The following is a 17,390-nucleotide window of genomic DNA, read 5'->3' as shown; positions in this document are numbered from 1 at the left end:
TACTATAGACCAGGACTTTTCATTTGGAAAGACAATTTACCAGCATATCACCTGCTTCTGCTACATAACATCTTATTATAATGGAGCTACTACAAAGATTAAGTCATATTCCCTGTCCATTAGAGTCCATCTTAAGGACCATGACATCAGGAATCAAGAAGAAGGATAATATAACTGCAATGTGAATTTATTAGTGCTCAGGGCAGGACATGATCAATATGAGCCAATGTAGATAACAACGTGGACATTCAGAGGATGTGGCCTATGGCGTTTAATGGATGGAGAGGCCTCTAAAGCCTAAAAGAACACAGAAGGCAATCTTGATGGAGAACTAGAGAAGATCTGAGACTGATCATGAGCCGATCATTAGTCAAGGCAATTGAAATGGAAATAGAGAGAGAAGAAGAGAAAGAGGACAGGATGAGAAGGAAACGTAGGAGAAGGAAGAAGAAGAGGAGGAGCAAAATCTTAGTTGGAAAGAGTTATTCTTGAAATTTATTTTCAATGTTGTTTGTTAAATTGAATCATGCAGTTTTTAAATGAAGGATCCAGAACAGTTTGAATTATTAAAGGCAATTCTTTTTTTGATAAAGTATTGAAACAATAAATAAAGTTCTCTGTTTCTCAGATTTAAGTTTCCCTTAAATAACTCCATGACTGTGCACATCTCCACCACACCTTCCCAGACACATCCCTAAATTGCTAGATGCTCTATAGATCAAAGCTGTCCCTCATCTCTGGCCCTCTGTTTCCTCATCTGTGAAACAAGATGGCTTAACTTGGTCATCTCTGAGTTCCTCTGTAGCTCAGAGAAAGTATGCAGACTGAAAGGGTTGAACTTGTGCATCACATCTCTTAGAAAACATCAGGAACACTCAAGAGGAAATGTTCCCTTCTATGATCTGCGGACTCCCAGTGTCTCTAAAGGAGTAAAGGACAGTTACTACAGTGCCAAGCTGGTTTTCTTTTATTGAAAGAAGCAATTTAACTTCCAAGAACAGTGGGAGACCTCAAGGGTTTTCCTCTTAACTAATAAGTAGTGACCACTTGGGGAGGAAACAAGGCCACTTGTTTTAAATCAACAGGAAAAGAGCAGAGCATCAGGAGTGGAAGCATGATTTATCCTGTAGCCAGAGTGCATGAAATTGACTAGAGAGATTAATCGAATCGGACTTGGTAAAGCTGAAGCTGCCTTGTATCCCCTGTGCCTAGAAGCCTTGTCAGAGCGGGTTCTACCGTCCACCCTGATTTAGGACACAAGCTGGCTGGCTTCTTTGCCTCTTCTGCACAGCCTAACTGGATGCATTTGAATTTTTTGTGGTATTCGTTTAAACATCACTATTTAATAGAACTCAAGGATTTGCTGGTGCTACTTGTAGCAAATAAAAAGCAAAATACCCTTAATCTATCAAAGGTACCTGCTGTTAGACACCCAGAGTCCACAGGTAAGACTGATTTGGTGTTCACAGGCCCTCTTTGCTTTCTCTCCATGTTTCTCTCTTATTCCCCCCCCCCCCAGGCAAGAGCAGCTGCTGCCAGGTTGGCTATTCAGCCCTCTCATCTCTAGCCACGCTGAAGCCGCTGAAGCCGCTGAAGCCGCTGAAGCCGCTGAAGCCGCAGGACAGCAGGAAGCAAGCCTGACAGCCCAGTTGCTCTGCAGCACAGCACAGCTGTGAGGGCAGTGCTGCAGGCAGCCATGCTGACAGCTCCCTCAGACTGGGGCAAGGCTAAAGTCCTTTGAGTCCAGAGTCACCAGCTCTGTGGGCTACAGCCGTGACAAAGATGGGGGTCAGGACTGGGGTGCTCCAGAGGTCACCAAGACACCTTTGGAACTCTAGACTTTTTCCTCTCTCAGTAGGAAAATTGTGCTCAGAATGACACTGTTCACTGTTTATTTGATGACTTTCTGCACTGAGGGTAGGGAGGAGAATGAGATGAACCAAAGAAATAAAAACGCCATTTTTGAATTTGAAGAGCTCACAATCTAATGTAAGAGGTTTTACATAGTAAATGCATTCACTCAGGCAGGCTCAATGGCCACATAAAAATATGCACAGGCTGCTATGGGATCCCTGAGGAAGGATCCTAGACCAGACAGACAGAGCTGTCAGATGAGCTACACTGTGAGGAATGCACGAGTCAGTTAAGGCAGCTTAGGGTGCCAGGCAAATCGCGATTACAGCTGCCAGATCATGTGCAATTTCATAACACAGTGACATATTCCTAGAAAAGCACCGCCACACAATGTCATTGCAGAATGTACTGCCTTAAGCCTAGATGGAATAGCATGTTACACACCTAAGCTGGATGGTGGATATAAACTGTAGCTCTTTGTTCCTTTGGCCATAATGAATAGAAGATGAGAGAACATGATGTAATCATTGGCACAGTGAGCAGACTCGGACACTGAGGCCAGTGTAAAACAGTGTACTGTCTTAGAGCACATTTGTTTTGGCAAGGAGAGGAGTACATTCTAAAATGATGCTTAAAGGTATAAAATAGCAAATACATAAGCTAGCAACATGGCCATTTGTATCATGCATGTGCTATAACTTTTGGTAACTGGCAGTGAAGTACATTTGTCCACAGCAGCATTTCCATAAACACGTGAGTATTGTGTCGTGCTAGTAAGCAGCTATGCAAATATAGACTATCATGAGTCACACAGCAAAAAGCGTCTAAGGCAAATGATATATGCTAATGACACTGAGGGAAATGGCAAGGTGGAGGGCTAAATATCAAAAATATTTCATCTCAGGCTCTTTTTTTTTTTAAAAAAAAGTATTTTTTTAAAGATTTATTTATGTATTATGTATACAGAAGAGGGTACCAGATCTCATTATAGATGGTTGTGAGCCACCATGTGGTTGCTGGGAATTGAACTCAGGACCTCTGGAAGAGCAGTTGGTGCTCTTAGCCTCTGAGCCATCTCTCCAACTCCTAAGGTTCTTATAAGAACTTTATACCTGTTTTATACATGTGGAAATTGGACTCCTATAGACTAATAACTAAGTGGACATTGTTGCACACCTAGTTAAGGACAAAACATCATTCAACAAATACCAAATCTTCAAGGGAATAACGTTGTGTGTGGTGTCTTCCACACAGAAATGACCACACAGGATCCCTCAGGATGAGGACTTGGGATGTGTGTTGTGGAGAGCAGTGCTCCGACATAGCATCAGAAATATTGATTCATAGGAGAGAAATCATGTTTATGCAAATCATGTCGGCATATGGCAGAAATGTACCAGGAGAGAAATAAAATTAAGATGTTATGTAAATAAGCTAATATCATTTCTAATATTGGCATTCAAGGGAAATGATCACCTAAGGCATTAACATCTGCAAAGAACATATAGGTACTTAAATAAGAAATTTGGTGTGGCCCTAATGCAGTCAAGAGCTGTGTTGATGTCCACGACTCCTGTTTCCATCAAGGGCCTTGTGGATTATCAGGGTCTGAGCCACAACCTAGGGCCATGTTGGTGTCCAAAGGCCATGCTGCCACTGGGGCCATGGTGACATCCAGACCCAGGCTGCTGCTGAGGAACATGCCTGGGTCTGTGGTCCTACTGCAGCCTAGTTCTGTGTTGGGGTCCATGGTCCTACTGTAGCCAGGTTCTATGTTGACGTCTGTGGTCCATGTTGTTACCAGGTCCATGCAGAAGCCTGGGGTCTGGGCCACAACCTGTGGCCTTGTTGGAGTCTGGGGGCCATGGTGCAGCCAGGGCTATACAGATCTGAGTGATCTATGCTGCCACCTGGGGCCATGGTATCATTGGAACCTGGGCTATGTCTGGGTCTATGGCCCTATAACAGCCAAGGTCTGGGTTGATGTTCATGGCTCCTGTTGCCAGCGAGGGCTGTGTCAATACCTAGGGTCTGGTCAGCCACCTGAGTCCATGTTGGTGTCTGAGGGCCATGCGCCAGCATCAGTGTCCCATGATGCTATGTGATGCTATGGTGATGTCTGGGCCAGAGCTGCAGCTGAAGGTCATGTTGAGGTCCATGGCCCTACTGCAGCAAGGATCTGTGTTGACGTCTGAGGTTCTTGTTACCATCAAAGGCCATGCGGATGCCTGACGTCTGGGGCCATGTTGGTGTTGGAGGGCCATGCTGCCACTGGGACCCTTGCAGATCTGAATGGCCTGCACTGTCACCTGGGACAAAGGTGACATCCAAACTCGGCTGCTGCTGAGGACCATGTCTGGGTTCATGGTCCTACTGCAGCTGGGGTCTGTGTTGAAGCCCGAGGCCTGTGTTACCACCAAAGGTTACATAGAAGCCCAGAGTAGGCCAGAGCCATCCTGATCTGAGTAGCCTGTGCTTCTACCTGGAGCCAGGATGTCATCTGAGCATGAGCTGCTGCTGAGGGCCATGTCTGGGTCCATGGTCCTGCTAAGACTGGGGTCTGTGTTCATGTCTGTGGCCTGTGTCACCTCCTGGGGCCATAACAACTCTGCGAGATGAAATCAAAGGGACATGCTGAGCCAGAACTGTCCCTCACTAGCCCTGGGAAAGCTGGCGCTGCCCCTCACTGGACACTGCAAGAAGAGAGTTGGGCCAGACCCTCAGGGGAGAGATGGCCCCTTACATTTGGAAGAGATGGCCCCCTACATTTGGGAGAGATGGCCCCACCCCTCACCTTAGGTGAGGGAGAACTGACCTTGATGTTATGGGTATGGAGGAGCTGGCTCTGCCCCCTTGCCTGAGATAAGCGGTTCCAATGGCCCCGGACTGACCAGCTCAGCTACCATCCCTTCCCACAGCCAGGCTCTGGGTTGGCCCACCATAACATCTGCCCCATCTAGGACCTGCTGGAGCTTGTGAAGGGGCTTGGTCCTCTGGAACGATGCCCACAGGATCTCCTCGAGTTGGGGTGGCTGCAGGATATCTGAGAAGAGTTTTGTGGCAATCCCATGATAAAGGTGTGTCAGAAACCTGAGGCCTTGAACCAGACCAATGACTCATTGCAATGAATATTAGCAAGTAAAGCTGACTGACTGTACAAAAGTGTATTCTATGTGATACACCATGACTCCCAATGCCACCAGGATAAATGAAGAGGTGCTGGAGAGGTGGACAAGATGGAGGAGTGAAGAGGTATTTTTGTTTGTTTACTTGCTTGTTTTTTTTTTTTTTTTTTAATTTTCTCTTGGAAGGGTGCTTCAAGGGTAAGGAGAGGATATGGGGGACTGGAATGTGAGCAGAATTAGGGTGCATGATGTGAAATTCCCAAAGAATCAACAAAAAAAATTATGTTAAATAAAAAGGAAAGAAAGAAATCTGTAATGCTTATAACAAAAGTTCGCTGCTGGTTAACGTTAATCCTCAACATTAGGATAGTAAGATATTTTTAATGTTGTTTTTCTTATTTTCCATCCTTAATACTTGAAATTGCCTCTTCTATCCCTGGGGTAGCTCCCTCAGTTCCAGGAGCCGACTTAGAGACTAAGCTTCTGTGTGGGCCCCCAGCAAAGAGGGGCCAGTGAGGAAAGACACTAAGTGACAAAATAGGAAAACGTCTGACACTCTGAAGAGAACGCAACCATCCTGCAGAAAAGCATTTCAAACATTTTATAAATCCGTTCCCACATTTTTGAAGAAGCAAAGACTCAGGTTGAGAAAGGAGAAAGCTTGCTAACCGAGAAAGTCGGGAGCTTGTAGTCAGCAGGCAAGCAGAAGACCTCAGGCCTTTGTGAGAACTGCCTTTCACACGGCAGGAAAATCAGAGCACAGGCCACGTCTCACATAAGTGGGCACCTGGAGGGAAGGCCTTGCCCACAGCACCACAGCTATCTCTGGAAGAGTGTAGTTTACTAGTTATGAGTTTGAAAATGTAAGGCAGTTGATGGTCGTAAACGATGTACCCAGTTGAGAAGCTAATAAGAAAAAAAAAAGTTATGATGAAAAGCTAAAAAAAAAGGATGCTGGGAAGTAGATGCAGAGGAGCATGTGGAGGCCAAACATGTCAAAATGAAAGTAGCCGTGCAAGAAAGAAGCTTGGCACCCCCATTAAACAGGTAAGTGCCTTCACATGTCAGGTCACTTCACTGGAGAGATGGAATTGCAGAACCATGTTCCATAATGCTTATACTTAGAAAATAGAATTTGTTTCAAGCTAAAAGCAATATATCAAGTTCAGGAAGGAGTAGTACAGTAATGTCTGCCCCAGGAAGACATAGCAACAGTGTCTTGGAATGACTCATAATAATTGATGCTTGACCAAGGGATTCAGAAAAACTGTAGATAGGTTGCAGGCGTGATGAGAGGGTTTATCGGGCCCTATTTAAAAGCAGGCATGGGATCGAGGGCATTTCCCTGTTTTCCTTTTACAAGAGGAGGTTATAGCTTATGTGATAAGTAAGCTTAGAAGAGGTTGAAGGAAGCTGCCTCCAGCCCTCCCTCAGTCCTCACTGTGAATCTGCCACCCTACACACCTGAGTACTACAGCTTACCTGCTCCTCCATCACACCCAGATGGGAGAGAGGCATGCCTGGTGCTGCCAGGACTGGCTGTAGAGCTGAGTTCCTGTTCAGAGGCAAAAGCATTCCATCATTAACACATACACTTCAGCGTCCTCCAAGTAGTCCTGCTGGCTATGTTGCAGGGACACAGGTGACATCCTTAGTTCCACCTGCCTGTCTCTTTCCTGTACCTCTGAACTGTTTCCAAACTCAAATGGCTGCAGGGTGCTATTTTTTACCCAAGAGCCAGATTTAAAATGTTTAAGAAGGCAATCAAATACAGTAGACTTAAATTGAATTTGCCAAATAATTCTAAATTCTATTTCTTGTCTGATGTAAAGCCAGCATAGCCTTACATAACGTCTAACATTAATTCCCTTTATACGCACTACCCTCCAATAGCATCCCACAGCGGCGCACCTAGTGCTTTCACTCAGCGTATTTTTTTATGTCCGTATTTGACCTATTCTTTTTTGATTGATTTTTTTCCTTGACAATTTCATAAATGTGTATAATGCACTCTGAGTATTAACTTCCTCCACTCTGGTACCTCCCTCCCACTCCTGTCTTCCTCCCATCTTCCCTGAAAATCTCTCTTCTGTATCCGTGACTGCTGTTTTGTTTCCTGATGCAAGGAGCTTAACTGGGGGACCTCTTTGTTTGGAATTACCCACTGGAACCTGGTGAGTTCACCTGTGTGTACACAGATGAAGGCAATGATGCCCCCTTGTCTATAACTGTCAGGAGTCAATAGTTCACCTATAAGGGCCTTGAGTCCCTCCCCCAACCATGGCTGACTGCTGGCCTGGCCAATTTTATGCTGGCCCAGTGCCAGTAACCACAGCTGCGTTATTTGATGACTGCAGTGGCCATGTCTTGCCCGGAAGATGGTCTCTCGTGGCTCTTCCCTCTATTCCAGCCTTACAAGATTTTCACTCCCCTCTTCTGAAGTGTTTCCTAAACCTTTGAGGGCTGGAATAAACAACCTCTCTAGGGCTACACATCCAATCATCGCTTCTTCTAAACATCCTGGGAAGCTGACCTATTGTTTATTTTAAAGTATGTTTTTAATTTAAATTAAATATTCTTTAACTGACAGGCAAAAATTACAAACTATCCATATTAATGATGGGCCATGGAATGTTCCTATAGGTGTATACTTTGTATGATTTTTAAATAAGGTCAAACATACATATCTTTCCAAACACAATTTATTTGTGGTTAAAAACAATATAAATAGCACACACACACACACACACACACACACACAATATTATCAGTCACCTTACTATGTGACAGCATACCAGAACTTTTTTCTCATGATTGTAACTCGGTAACCAAGGATGAACCTCTTCTCAGCCCTCCTTTTCCTATAGTCTATATTCATTTGTAAGTTGATGAACTCTTTTGATCATCCATTTCTTGGCTATTGTGAATAATGCAACAATAAACATAGGTGTTACACAGCACCTGTTCCAAATTGTTATTCTAACTGCACAGAAGTTTATTGACATGTATAGAACTTGGGTCTAATGAATTTTGATGTATGGTTATTTTTTATGAGGTTTTTATAATAATATTTATTGAATTTATTTTTTAAAAACATGGGAGTTCAGAAGCTTCTCCAGCCTAACAATAGTATTTCCTTTGTGTATATATCCAGCAGTGAGGCTGCCCAATCAAGTGGAAATTCTAGTTTAAAGTGTAAAGGCTGGCCATATTGGTTTTCAATATCTAGTCCAATCTCAGCAAATTCCCAGGTGCTTCTATGACAGATTCTGTTGACTCCTCACCCAAGAGTCATCCTGCTTTCTTCTTTCTCCATGGAGTCCTGGTTTTCATTAGTTCTTAGGTGGCCAAGGGGCAGTGCCACTGTGAATTGATGATTTTGTCCAACACTACAGGGCCATTCCCCTTGCAGATGATCACCTTGGGAACAATGTATAGAAAGAATGGGAAGACTGAGGAAACACTTTCCCCTAACTCCAGATACTCAGGAAATGCCTATGAAGGCTCCTTCATGCTGGGTATGATGGTGCACATCTCTCTCAAACCACCACACTCAGCAGCAGGCTGAGGCAGGACGAACACCATGATTTCCAGGTCAGCCTGGGCTACATCGTCAGTTAAAGGCCAAGCCTGGACTGTATAGCTAGACCCCTATCCAACAAAACAAAAACAACAAAGCAACCACCAACCAATGAAACAACAAAACAAACAGAAAACTCCTTAACACTACAAGTTCTGTTTTATGAAGAATCTTTCATTTGATTCACATTGTCTCCCCAACACTCTGTGCGTGTGCGTGTGCGTGTGCGTGTGTGTGTGTGTGTGTGTGTGTGTGTGTGTGGTGTGTGTGTGTGTATGTGTGTGGTGTGGTGTGGTGTGGTGTGGTGTGTGTGTGCACGCGTATGCGTGTGTGTGTGTGTGTGTGTGTGTGTGTGTGTGTGTGTGTGTGTGTGTGTTGCTGGGGCATGAACACAGGATTTCATACACACTAGGTAAGTGCTCTTCTACTGAGCTACATCCCTAACCCATCTTTCCCTTATGTTTTTAAGGATATTTCATTTTTTTCATTTTACTAGTCCTTGTCCATTTTATTTTCTCCTAACAGAACCCAACTTTGCACCCATCTTATTTTTCTTGTGCTTACCCACTCCATGCCCCACCAGCACATTCTAGGAAATGCCATCTAAGAATGTTTGTTTAGGTTTGTAAATCTTTCATTGGTCCTCTGTTCCTTAAATGGTTCCATTTGTGGATGTTCACATTCCCTATCATAATTTAACATTCTTGATGTTTTTTTCACTCATTCTAGGAAAATAAGTTCTCATTATCTCCTGTCTTCTGGCATTTTCAGTCTTCTCTTCCTTGTGCACACATCCTGCAATACCCATTTACCGAGATTGTTCTTCTTTTACTGTAAGTACAAATGGGCAAACTGCAGTGAATAAGTGACCTTCGACCCCTTTGTTTTGCATGCTGGTTCTAAGCATTTGCTCTCATGCATCACTGCATTACTTCTAGTCCTTCCACTTGTGTCCAAACTGTGATGAAAGTTCCGGAGCTGTCTTCTTGTCTCAGCATGTCTCTTCTTTGCCCCTTGCTTTACCCATGCTCTGGAACTGAGTTATGAATTATCATTTTCAGAGGCATAGATTTGCTACACGGGGTTGAACAACTGACACACTTGCGTTATCACCAATGAAGCAATGAATTAACACAAGAGTCTTTAGTCTACTGTATAGTCTAGTCACTCAGCTCGGTGGCTAGTGTGTGTAGAATTTAGAAACATCTTTGAATGGGATGGAGGGGTGCTGGAGCCTCCTCTGACCACTCTATATGTGCCACCCCTTTCACATCAGTCTTGGTCATCAGAGTATGCATACTATCCACTACTGAGTTGTCTTAGTTAGGATTCTATTGCTGTGAAGAGACACCATGACCATGCAACATTTAATTGGGATGGCTCACTTATAGATTCAGACGTTCAGTCCATTGTCATCATGCCTGGAAGCATGGCGGCATGCAGGCAGATATGGTGCTGGCTGCATCTTGATCAGAAGACAACAGAAAATGGCCTCAAGCACTGGGCATGACTTTGACACATATGAGACCTCAAGCTGACCTCCACAGTGACATATTTCCTCCATACCATACCACAAGTCCATACCTACTCCAACAAAGCCACACCTCCAAATAGTGCCACTCCCTGTGAGTTTATGAGGGCCAGTTACATTCAAACTACCACATGATTGCTCCAGGATTTACTGAGCTGAGAAATGGGCAGGCGATAGTATTCAATAGGCACTCTGCAGGTGCACCTTCCCCTCAGTGATGCTGAGTGAAGGGATCAATTGTGAGGCTTTCCAAGCTCTGGGTAGTGGGTGTTAGCAGAGGGAGGGAGAGGGCTCTCACTGCATTTCCTTCTGCTCTAGTTGGTAGTGAATGTTGCAGACACTAACCAGGACTGAACATGGTACTCCCTGGCTCACATGTTATGGATGATCACTGGAAATCTCCATGTGCCTGAACACTGATGGTTTGTTTTTCTGGCGTGTGCTCAGTTTCTATATAAAGCAACAGATGTTTTGTTTTTGCCTCTTTCCTCCCTGTCTGTGGCTCAGAATGTGGGTGATATTAACCAACTGTGACAGGTTTCAGGTTTTTATTTATAGCAATGGAGACTGTTTTCATGTATTTGGAGATTTCTAGGCCTTTGAAGCTGTGACTTTGTGCATTCTCAACTTAAAATCCTAAAGGGTGGGAGTTCTAGAAACTTGACATTTCTAAAAGTTAAGCATTAGGGACAGAGGGGAATATAGGATTGTAGAAAACCTATGGAATTTTATCTTGTTCACCAAGGCTAAAGTACATAATGGCTTAGGTGGTTCTGTGAAGTTTTAATTATAGAAATATGCACATTGCTATAGGAAATGATCTCTTACTTGGCACATGATCAAAAACACTCACAAGATTAAAAAGGTCCATGTAGAGAGATCAAAATGCTGACTACTTTGATCATTTATTTTAGCTAACATCAATGTCTGTATGCACGATCCATCTATCTCCATTTCTAAGTATTTATCTAAAATAAATGGAAGCGGATCTCATACAAATGCTTTATCAATAACGTTCCAAGAAATTTTATATGTAATAGCCAAGAAGTAGAAACAATCAAAACATTCATCAGGTGAATGAATAAAGTTGTGGCATGTATGCTTGATGGAATGCTACTTGACAATAAATGAAAGTGTTAACACAATTTACATGTCAAAATAAGCATAACAGCTGGAGAGAAAGCTGTTGGCAGTGCTCAGATTCCCAGTGTCCATGATAAAAGCCAAGCATAATAGTGTCCTTCTGTAATCCTAGTACTGAGGAGGCAAAGACCAGAGGATCCTGGGAGCTCACTGACCAGCTAGTCTAGGTGTATTGGTGAGGTTCAGGTCCAGTGAGACACTATTCTCAAAAGACGTAGGTGTGGAAGTGATAACCAATAGAGGAAAATGTGCACCATTAACCTCCGGCCCCCATGTGCGCACACACACACACACACACACACACACACACACACACACACATGCAGAGAGAGAGACAGACAGACAGAGAGAGACAGAGACAGAGAGAAAGACAGACAGAAAAACAGAGAGCATGTCAAATGAAAAGGGTCCATCAAAAAAGAAAATACATTGCACAGTTGTATTTATGCAAAACTCTAGGAAATGCAAATTAAATAATTTTCTCACAGAGACTGAAAATGGGGTTGCATTTTTAATTTTAGTTCCATTATGTTTATTGTTACTATAGAGGAAAAAAACTGTGGGTTTTTTTAAATTTTATTTCAAATTTTATTTTTTATACGGATATTTGTGTTTTAATTTTACATATCAGCCATGGGTTCCCTTGTCCTCCCACCCCTGCCTCTCCCCCAGCTCCTCCCCCCATTCCCATCTCCTCCAGGGCAAAGACTCCCCTGGGGATTCAGCTCAACCTGGTAAATTCAGTACAGGCAAGTCCCAACCCCTCCTTCCAGGCTGAGCAAAGTGTACCAGCTAGCTCAGTCGGTAGAGTATGAGACTCTTAATCTCAGGGTCGTGGGCTCAAGCCCCTTGGGTGCCAGATATTGGTGAAATTATTAAGGCCATTCCATGTAGTTAAAAGGGAGGTTTATTTTGTGGGGTAGCTTACAAATGAAGGGATAGGTTGCAGGGTCTGGGGAAGGGATGGCGCAGTCCGGCAGTGTTCTCTGGAGAACTCTGCTCGGTCTACCTCCAGTGTCCAGGGTCCTGGAACCAAAAGAAGCCTCTCCTCTTGATCCTGGGTCTTTAGCGTCCTCTCTCAGCCCCCCCTTGTAGGCGTGACCATTACCAAAGCCTCAATGGGGGTTGGAACTTCCAGGCCAAGGCTGGAATGGCTACCCACTACATCTCCCCCTTTTGTCTAAATAAGAAGGTTCTAACCTAATACAAGACTATATACAAATAAATGGTTATCAAATATTGTCCAGGAGTAATGAGGGATAATGTCCTAGATAAGTTGGAACAACAATCAATGCAAACAATATCTAGCAAAAAACACATACTAAAATCCAGGGAAGTCTAGAGCGTGGGTAGGTGGCACATTACAAAGATCATTCCAAAAGGTGTCCTATCCTAAAGAACCTGAGTCTAATATTTAATATATTCTATCTAAGATATTAGACATATATATACTAAGTTGTAACTATAACTGCTAGTCTCTATGACTTAGTCATAGGAGGGTTGTTGTTTTTATTTTTTTTTTGAGATTCCTTATGTTCTGTTTTGACAATAAAATACTCTTCAGTTAAAGACAGTTTCTTTCTTAGTATTTGCTGTGGCTTTTATTTGTTCTCCTTGCCTATTGTAGTTTCCAGAACTTCTATTAATGTGTTGAATATGACTGGTAAGCAGCCACCTTCCCTGTCATGTTCTTGACCTCAGAAGGAAACCATTTCCTCTTTCACCACTGTGATGTCACCTGTAACCATTCTGTACATGTGCTTTATGAAGTTGTTCAAGTTCCCTCTGGTTATATTTTTCTGAGTGGTTTTTATCATGAAAGGGTGTTGAATTTGTCAAAGACTTTGTATAGGCCCATCACTTCTCTATAGAGCTGCTTGATATTTAACCTCTGTTCTCTCTGGCTCTTACAATTTTTCTACCTCCTTCTTCCATGATTTTTCCTGAGCTTTAGGTATAAAAATTGTATCATAAATGTGTCAATCATAATTGGGTACCCTACGGTCAATTATTCTCTGATTTCAACAAATTCTCTGATTTGTGGATCTCTATAATAGCCCTATCTGTTATAAGAAGAAGCTTCTTTGATCAGGGGTCAGAGATACACTTCTGTAGATACAAAGGTAAGTATTCAGAATGAAGTTAGAAATCATACTGGATTAGGAAGATGGCAGTAGTAAGGTCTATGGCCTCTCTAGCCATTTGGCTAGGTTTACAGTATTAGGCATGAATACCCCACTACTGAGTAGGTCTTAGACCCAAGTAAAAAGCTGTTGGTTACTCTCAAGATAAAAGTGTCACTATTGTGCCATTGAGGATAACTTGCCTGGCTGGTCATTGTTGTGGTTCATAGGCTTTAAAGCTTGGTGGGACTATTGATTGTTTTTCCCCCTGGCAGCTTTCATAGCACATTATAAATATATTTCTTCTATGAACTTAACATAAACCAATAACTTGACCTTGGGTTAAGTAGATCTTCATAATGTGGATGGACCTCATTCAGCGAAGGCCTTACTGTCAAGAGACTGATGTCTTCAGCAAGAGAATTTACTCTGTGGCTTGCTTTCTCACTCAAATAGCAACTTTTCCCTGAGTTTTCAGGCCAATTCTTACCCTGAAGATTTTGGACTTGCCAATTTGTACAGTCCCCTGAGCCACACACTTAAGATCAGTCTGCTAACATAGGCACACACACCATTAGCTACATTTCTCTGGAGATCCCTGAATAACATAGCAACACATGCAGTGCTGCCAAAATCAGTGAATAACTGTTTACTTTTCATCTCACGTAAATTTCTAGAAACCTCCTTGAAATATTCTGCAAATTACCTTTGAAAGATATTCTTTCTTAGATTTTTCTCTCACTTTGCTGGTCATTGTCCAAATTCTTTTTATAAATTTCTAAATATGACCATGAAGTCACTCACAACTTGTTGGTCTTAGGTGCTTTGCTCTCTGCTTGAGTCTTCTCATCCAGTCTCTCTTAGGCTGTTGATAACCAATCCTTTACTTCAACCTAAGCCCTCTATTTGAGACAAACACACGTAAATTGTAATGGTTAATCTTGTTTTTCAACTTTACTGAATTTAGAACCAACTACAAGAAGATATTGAGCACACCACTGAGGGGTTTGCTTATCTGCTTTGTTACTGCCAACACTATTGCTCATGCTAATGTTAGTTGAATCTTTAGCCAACATTAGGACCCAGATTCTTCAGGGTTCTTGTGTGAACTGAAGATCAGCAGCACTCTAGGAGTCCTTTAGGCTTTCAGTGCCTGATTGAGACTATTGAGGCACCCAGCCTTATGGACCCTTCAGCTACTAACTTTTCAGCCTCTCTAGCATGAAGGTAGACTACCCAGATGATATCATATAAGCCAGTCTAATAAATCCTCTCTTAGAATATATTTTTGGTTGGTTTTGTTCTACTAGAGAATCTAATGTATGTGTAAAGGGCTGTCTTGGTTTTCCATCTATTTCATTGGCATCTTCAACATCCAAAATGGAACTCCAACCTCTATCATCTACTCATTCCCCTCTCCCCACCTCAGCCTTCCTCAACTACCAATCCATGCAACTTCTCTACCACATAATCCTGTTTGGTAGCAATCCCTACCCGCTCTACTCTTGGGGTGATCTTAAATCTGTCCACTCTGAAATCTCCACAGGTCTCTAGGTCAAGCCCCATTTGTTTCTCCAGCACTGCATGGTACCTTTCAGCCTTTCTATGTGCACTCAGCATACATCATTTCCTGTGTATGTATTTTCTGACTCCCCCTCTTATACTATACATTTTCATAAATCTTTGGTTTTATGAGTAAAATTTCTTATGTCATATTAAGATTTTTGTTTACTGGTTGTCTATTATAATAGTCTCTCAGTCTCCCACCCCCACCCCCCTCTCTCTTGCTCTGTGTGTGTGTGTGTGTGTGTGTGTGTGTGTGTGTGTTGAGAACAGGAAAACTGACTTTTTAATCTTCAATCTTTCCTCCTAGTATCAAGAGTATATCTCTGGCATAGAACAGGTATTGTAAAAATAATCATTGAAAGTTGATTGAATAGGTAACTTGATGTTAGGTATCACGGCTCACACCCCTTTAGTCCCAGCACTCAAGAAACAGAAGCACCAGATCTCCATGAGTTTGAGGCTATCCTGGTCTACATAGTGAGTTCCATGTCAGCTAGAGCTACATAGTAATACTTTCTTTTTTAAAAAAAGTAACATTGTAAAGATAGCAAAATTAGAACATTTACATATGGAACTAGCTGTTACTCTACTGTAGCAGAGAAAGATGATCTGTCTCTATTGACTTGTTTTCTCTATCTTGTCAAAGAGCTATATGAGATTCTTTTTTTTAATTTATTTATTTATTTATGATGATGATGATGATGATGATGATGTGTTTTAATTTTATACATCAGCCATGGGTTCCCCTGTCCTCCCCCTCCTGCCCCCACCCCTACCTTCCCCCCGACCCCTCCCCTCCATTCCCATGTCCTCCAGGACCAAGACACCCCTGGGTACTCATTTAAACCTGGTGGATTCAATACAGGCAGGTCCTGTCACCTCCTTCCAGGCTGAGCATGTGTCCCTGTGTAAGCCCAAGGTTCCAAACAGCCAGCTCATGCACCAAGGACAGGTCCTGGTCCCACAACCTGGGAGCCTCCCAAACAGACCAAGCTATTCAATTGTCTCACTTGTCCAGAGGGCCTGATCCAGCTGGGGGCTCCACAGCCGTTGGTTCATAATTCATGTGCTTCCATTCGATTGGCTATTTGTCCCTGTGCTTTTTGCAAACTTGGATTCAACAATTCATGCTCTTGCAGTCCCTCCTTCTTGACAGTTGGACACCTGGAGCTCCACCTGGGGCCTGGCTGAGGATCTCTGCATCCACTTCCATCAATTATTGGATGAGAGTTCCAAGATGACTGCTAGGGTGTTTAGTCATCTGATCACCAGACTAGGTCAGATCAGGCCCTCCCTCGACCACTGCCAGCAGTCTACAGAGGATATATCATTGTGGATTTCTGGGGATCTCTCCAGCACTCTGCCTATTCCTGTTCTCATGTGGTCTTCATTTATCATGGTCTGTTATTCCTCATTCTCCCTTTCTGTTCTTGATCCAGCTGGGATCTCCTGCTCCCCTAAGCTTTCTTTCCCTCAAATCTTGCCCTTTATTACTCCCACTGTCATCTAAGTTGTTCATGTAGATCTCATCCATTTCTCTGTTATTGGGTGATCCCTGTGTCTTTCCTAGGGTCCCATTTTCTAGGTAGCCTCCCTGGAGTTGTGTAGCAGTCTAGTCATCTTTGTTTTACATCTAGTATCCTCCTATGAGTGAGTACATACCATGTTTGTCCTTCTGAGTCTGGGTTACCTCACTCAGGATGATTTTTTCTAGATCCATCCATTTGCCTGCAATCCTCATGAGATTCTTTTAGCACTCTTTATCTGAGACATCTTAACAAGAACTGTGAGACTATTCCATGACCAAACACACATTTTAATATTTAGTGTTTACAACCATTATTGTTAAAAGTTAAACCAAGGAGATGGGAGTGGAGGGGAGGGGATGGAGGAAGGTAGGGGTAGGGGCGGGAGGGGAGAGGACAGGGGAACCCATGGCTGATGTGTAAAATTAAAACACAAATATAATAATAATAATAATAATAATAAAGTTAAACCAGAGGAATTTCCTCTGTTGTTTCTATGCAGACACTGCATTGCCCCTTCTCTCTTAAAATGGACTCACTCATGCCTCACTTAATACAGAGATATGTCCTGTGAGGTGCATTATTACTCATTTGCCACTGCACAAACACCATAAAGTACCCTTATATAAACTTGTATAGAATAGCCTACTACTTACCTAGACAGTATGGTAAAGCATGTTGCCTCCACATGCATGATTAATTGTTTTAAAAAGTGTGAGATGACATCATGCACAGGAGAGAATGATGCAATCAAGAAACACAATAAGAATGAGATAGCTAAGACTGAAGCAAGCATAACACGGTATATTGTTTTTGCTTGTAGTAACTTTTCAACACTCTAACATAACATGATTAATGCAAATACAAAGTCCAACAATATACTCGATGTCAAATATTCTAGGCAAACATAACTGTATACACTATCTATTACATTACACTCTT

The 17,390-nt window shown here is 42.7% G+C and overlaps 1 protein-coding gene across 1 annotated transcript in view; it reads right to left on the bottom strand.

The window, feature by feature from the left end:
- Window positions 1–1,544: 1,544 nt before the first annotated feature.
- Window positions 1,545–17,390, bottom strand: part of LOC118581861 (rho GTPase-activating protein 11A-like) — a 75,110-nt gene continuing 59,264 nt past the window's right edge. The window contains exons 5-7 of the mRNA XM_036184278.1: window positions 4,337–4,462; window positions 4,062–4,163; window positions 1,545–1,654 (exon numbers count right to left, since the gene is read on the bottom strand). Of these exons, the coding sequence (XP_036040171.1) occupies window positions 1,545–1,654; window positions 4,062–4,163; window positions 4,337–4,462 (338 nt within the window). The remainder of the gene's footprint in view (window positions 1,655–4,061; window positions 4,164–4,336; window positions 4,463–17,390) is intronic.

The sequence above is a fragment of the Onychomys torridus genome, chromosome 4 (assembly GCF_903995425.1).
Source record: "Onychomys torridus chromosome 4, mOncTor1.1, whole genome shotgun sequence".
Lineage (NCBI taxonomy): Eukaryota > Metazoa > Chordata > Mammalia > Rodentia > Cricetidae > Onychomys > Onychomys torridus.
The sequence above is the reverse complement of the archived record's forward strand: the minus strand, read 5'-3'. Positions and strand labels throughout refer to the sequence as shown.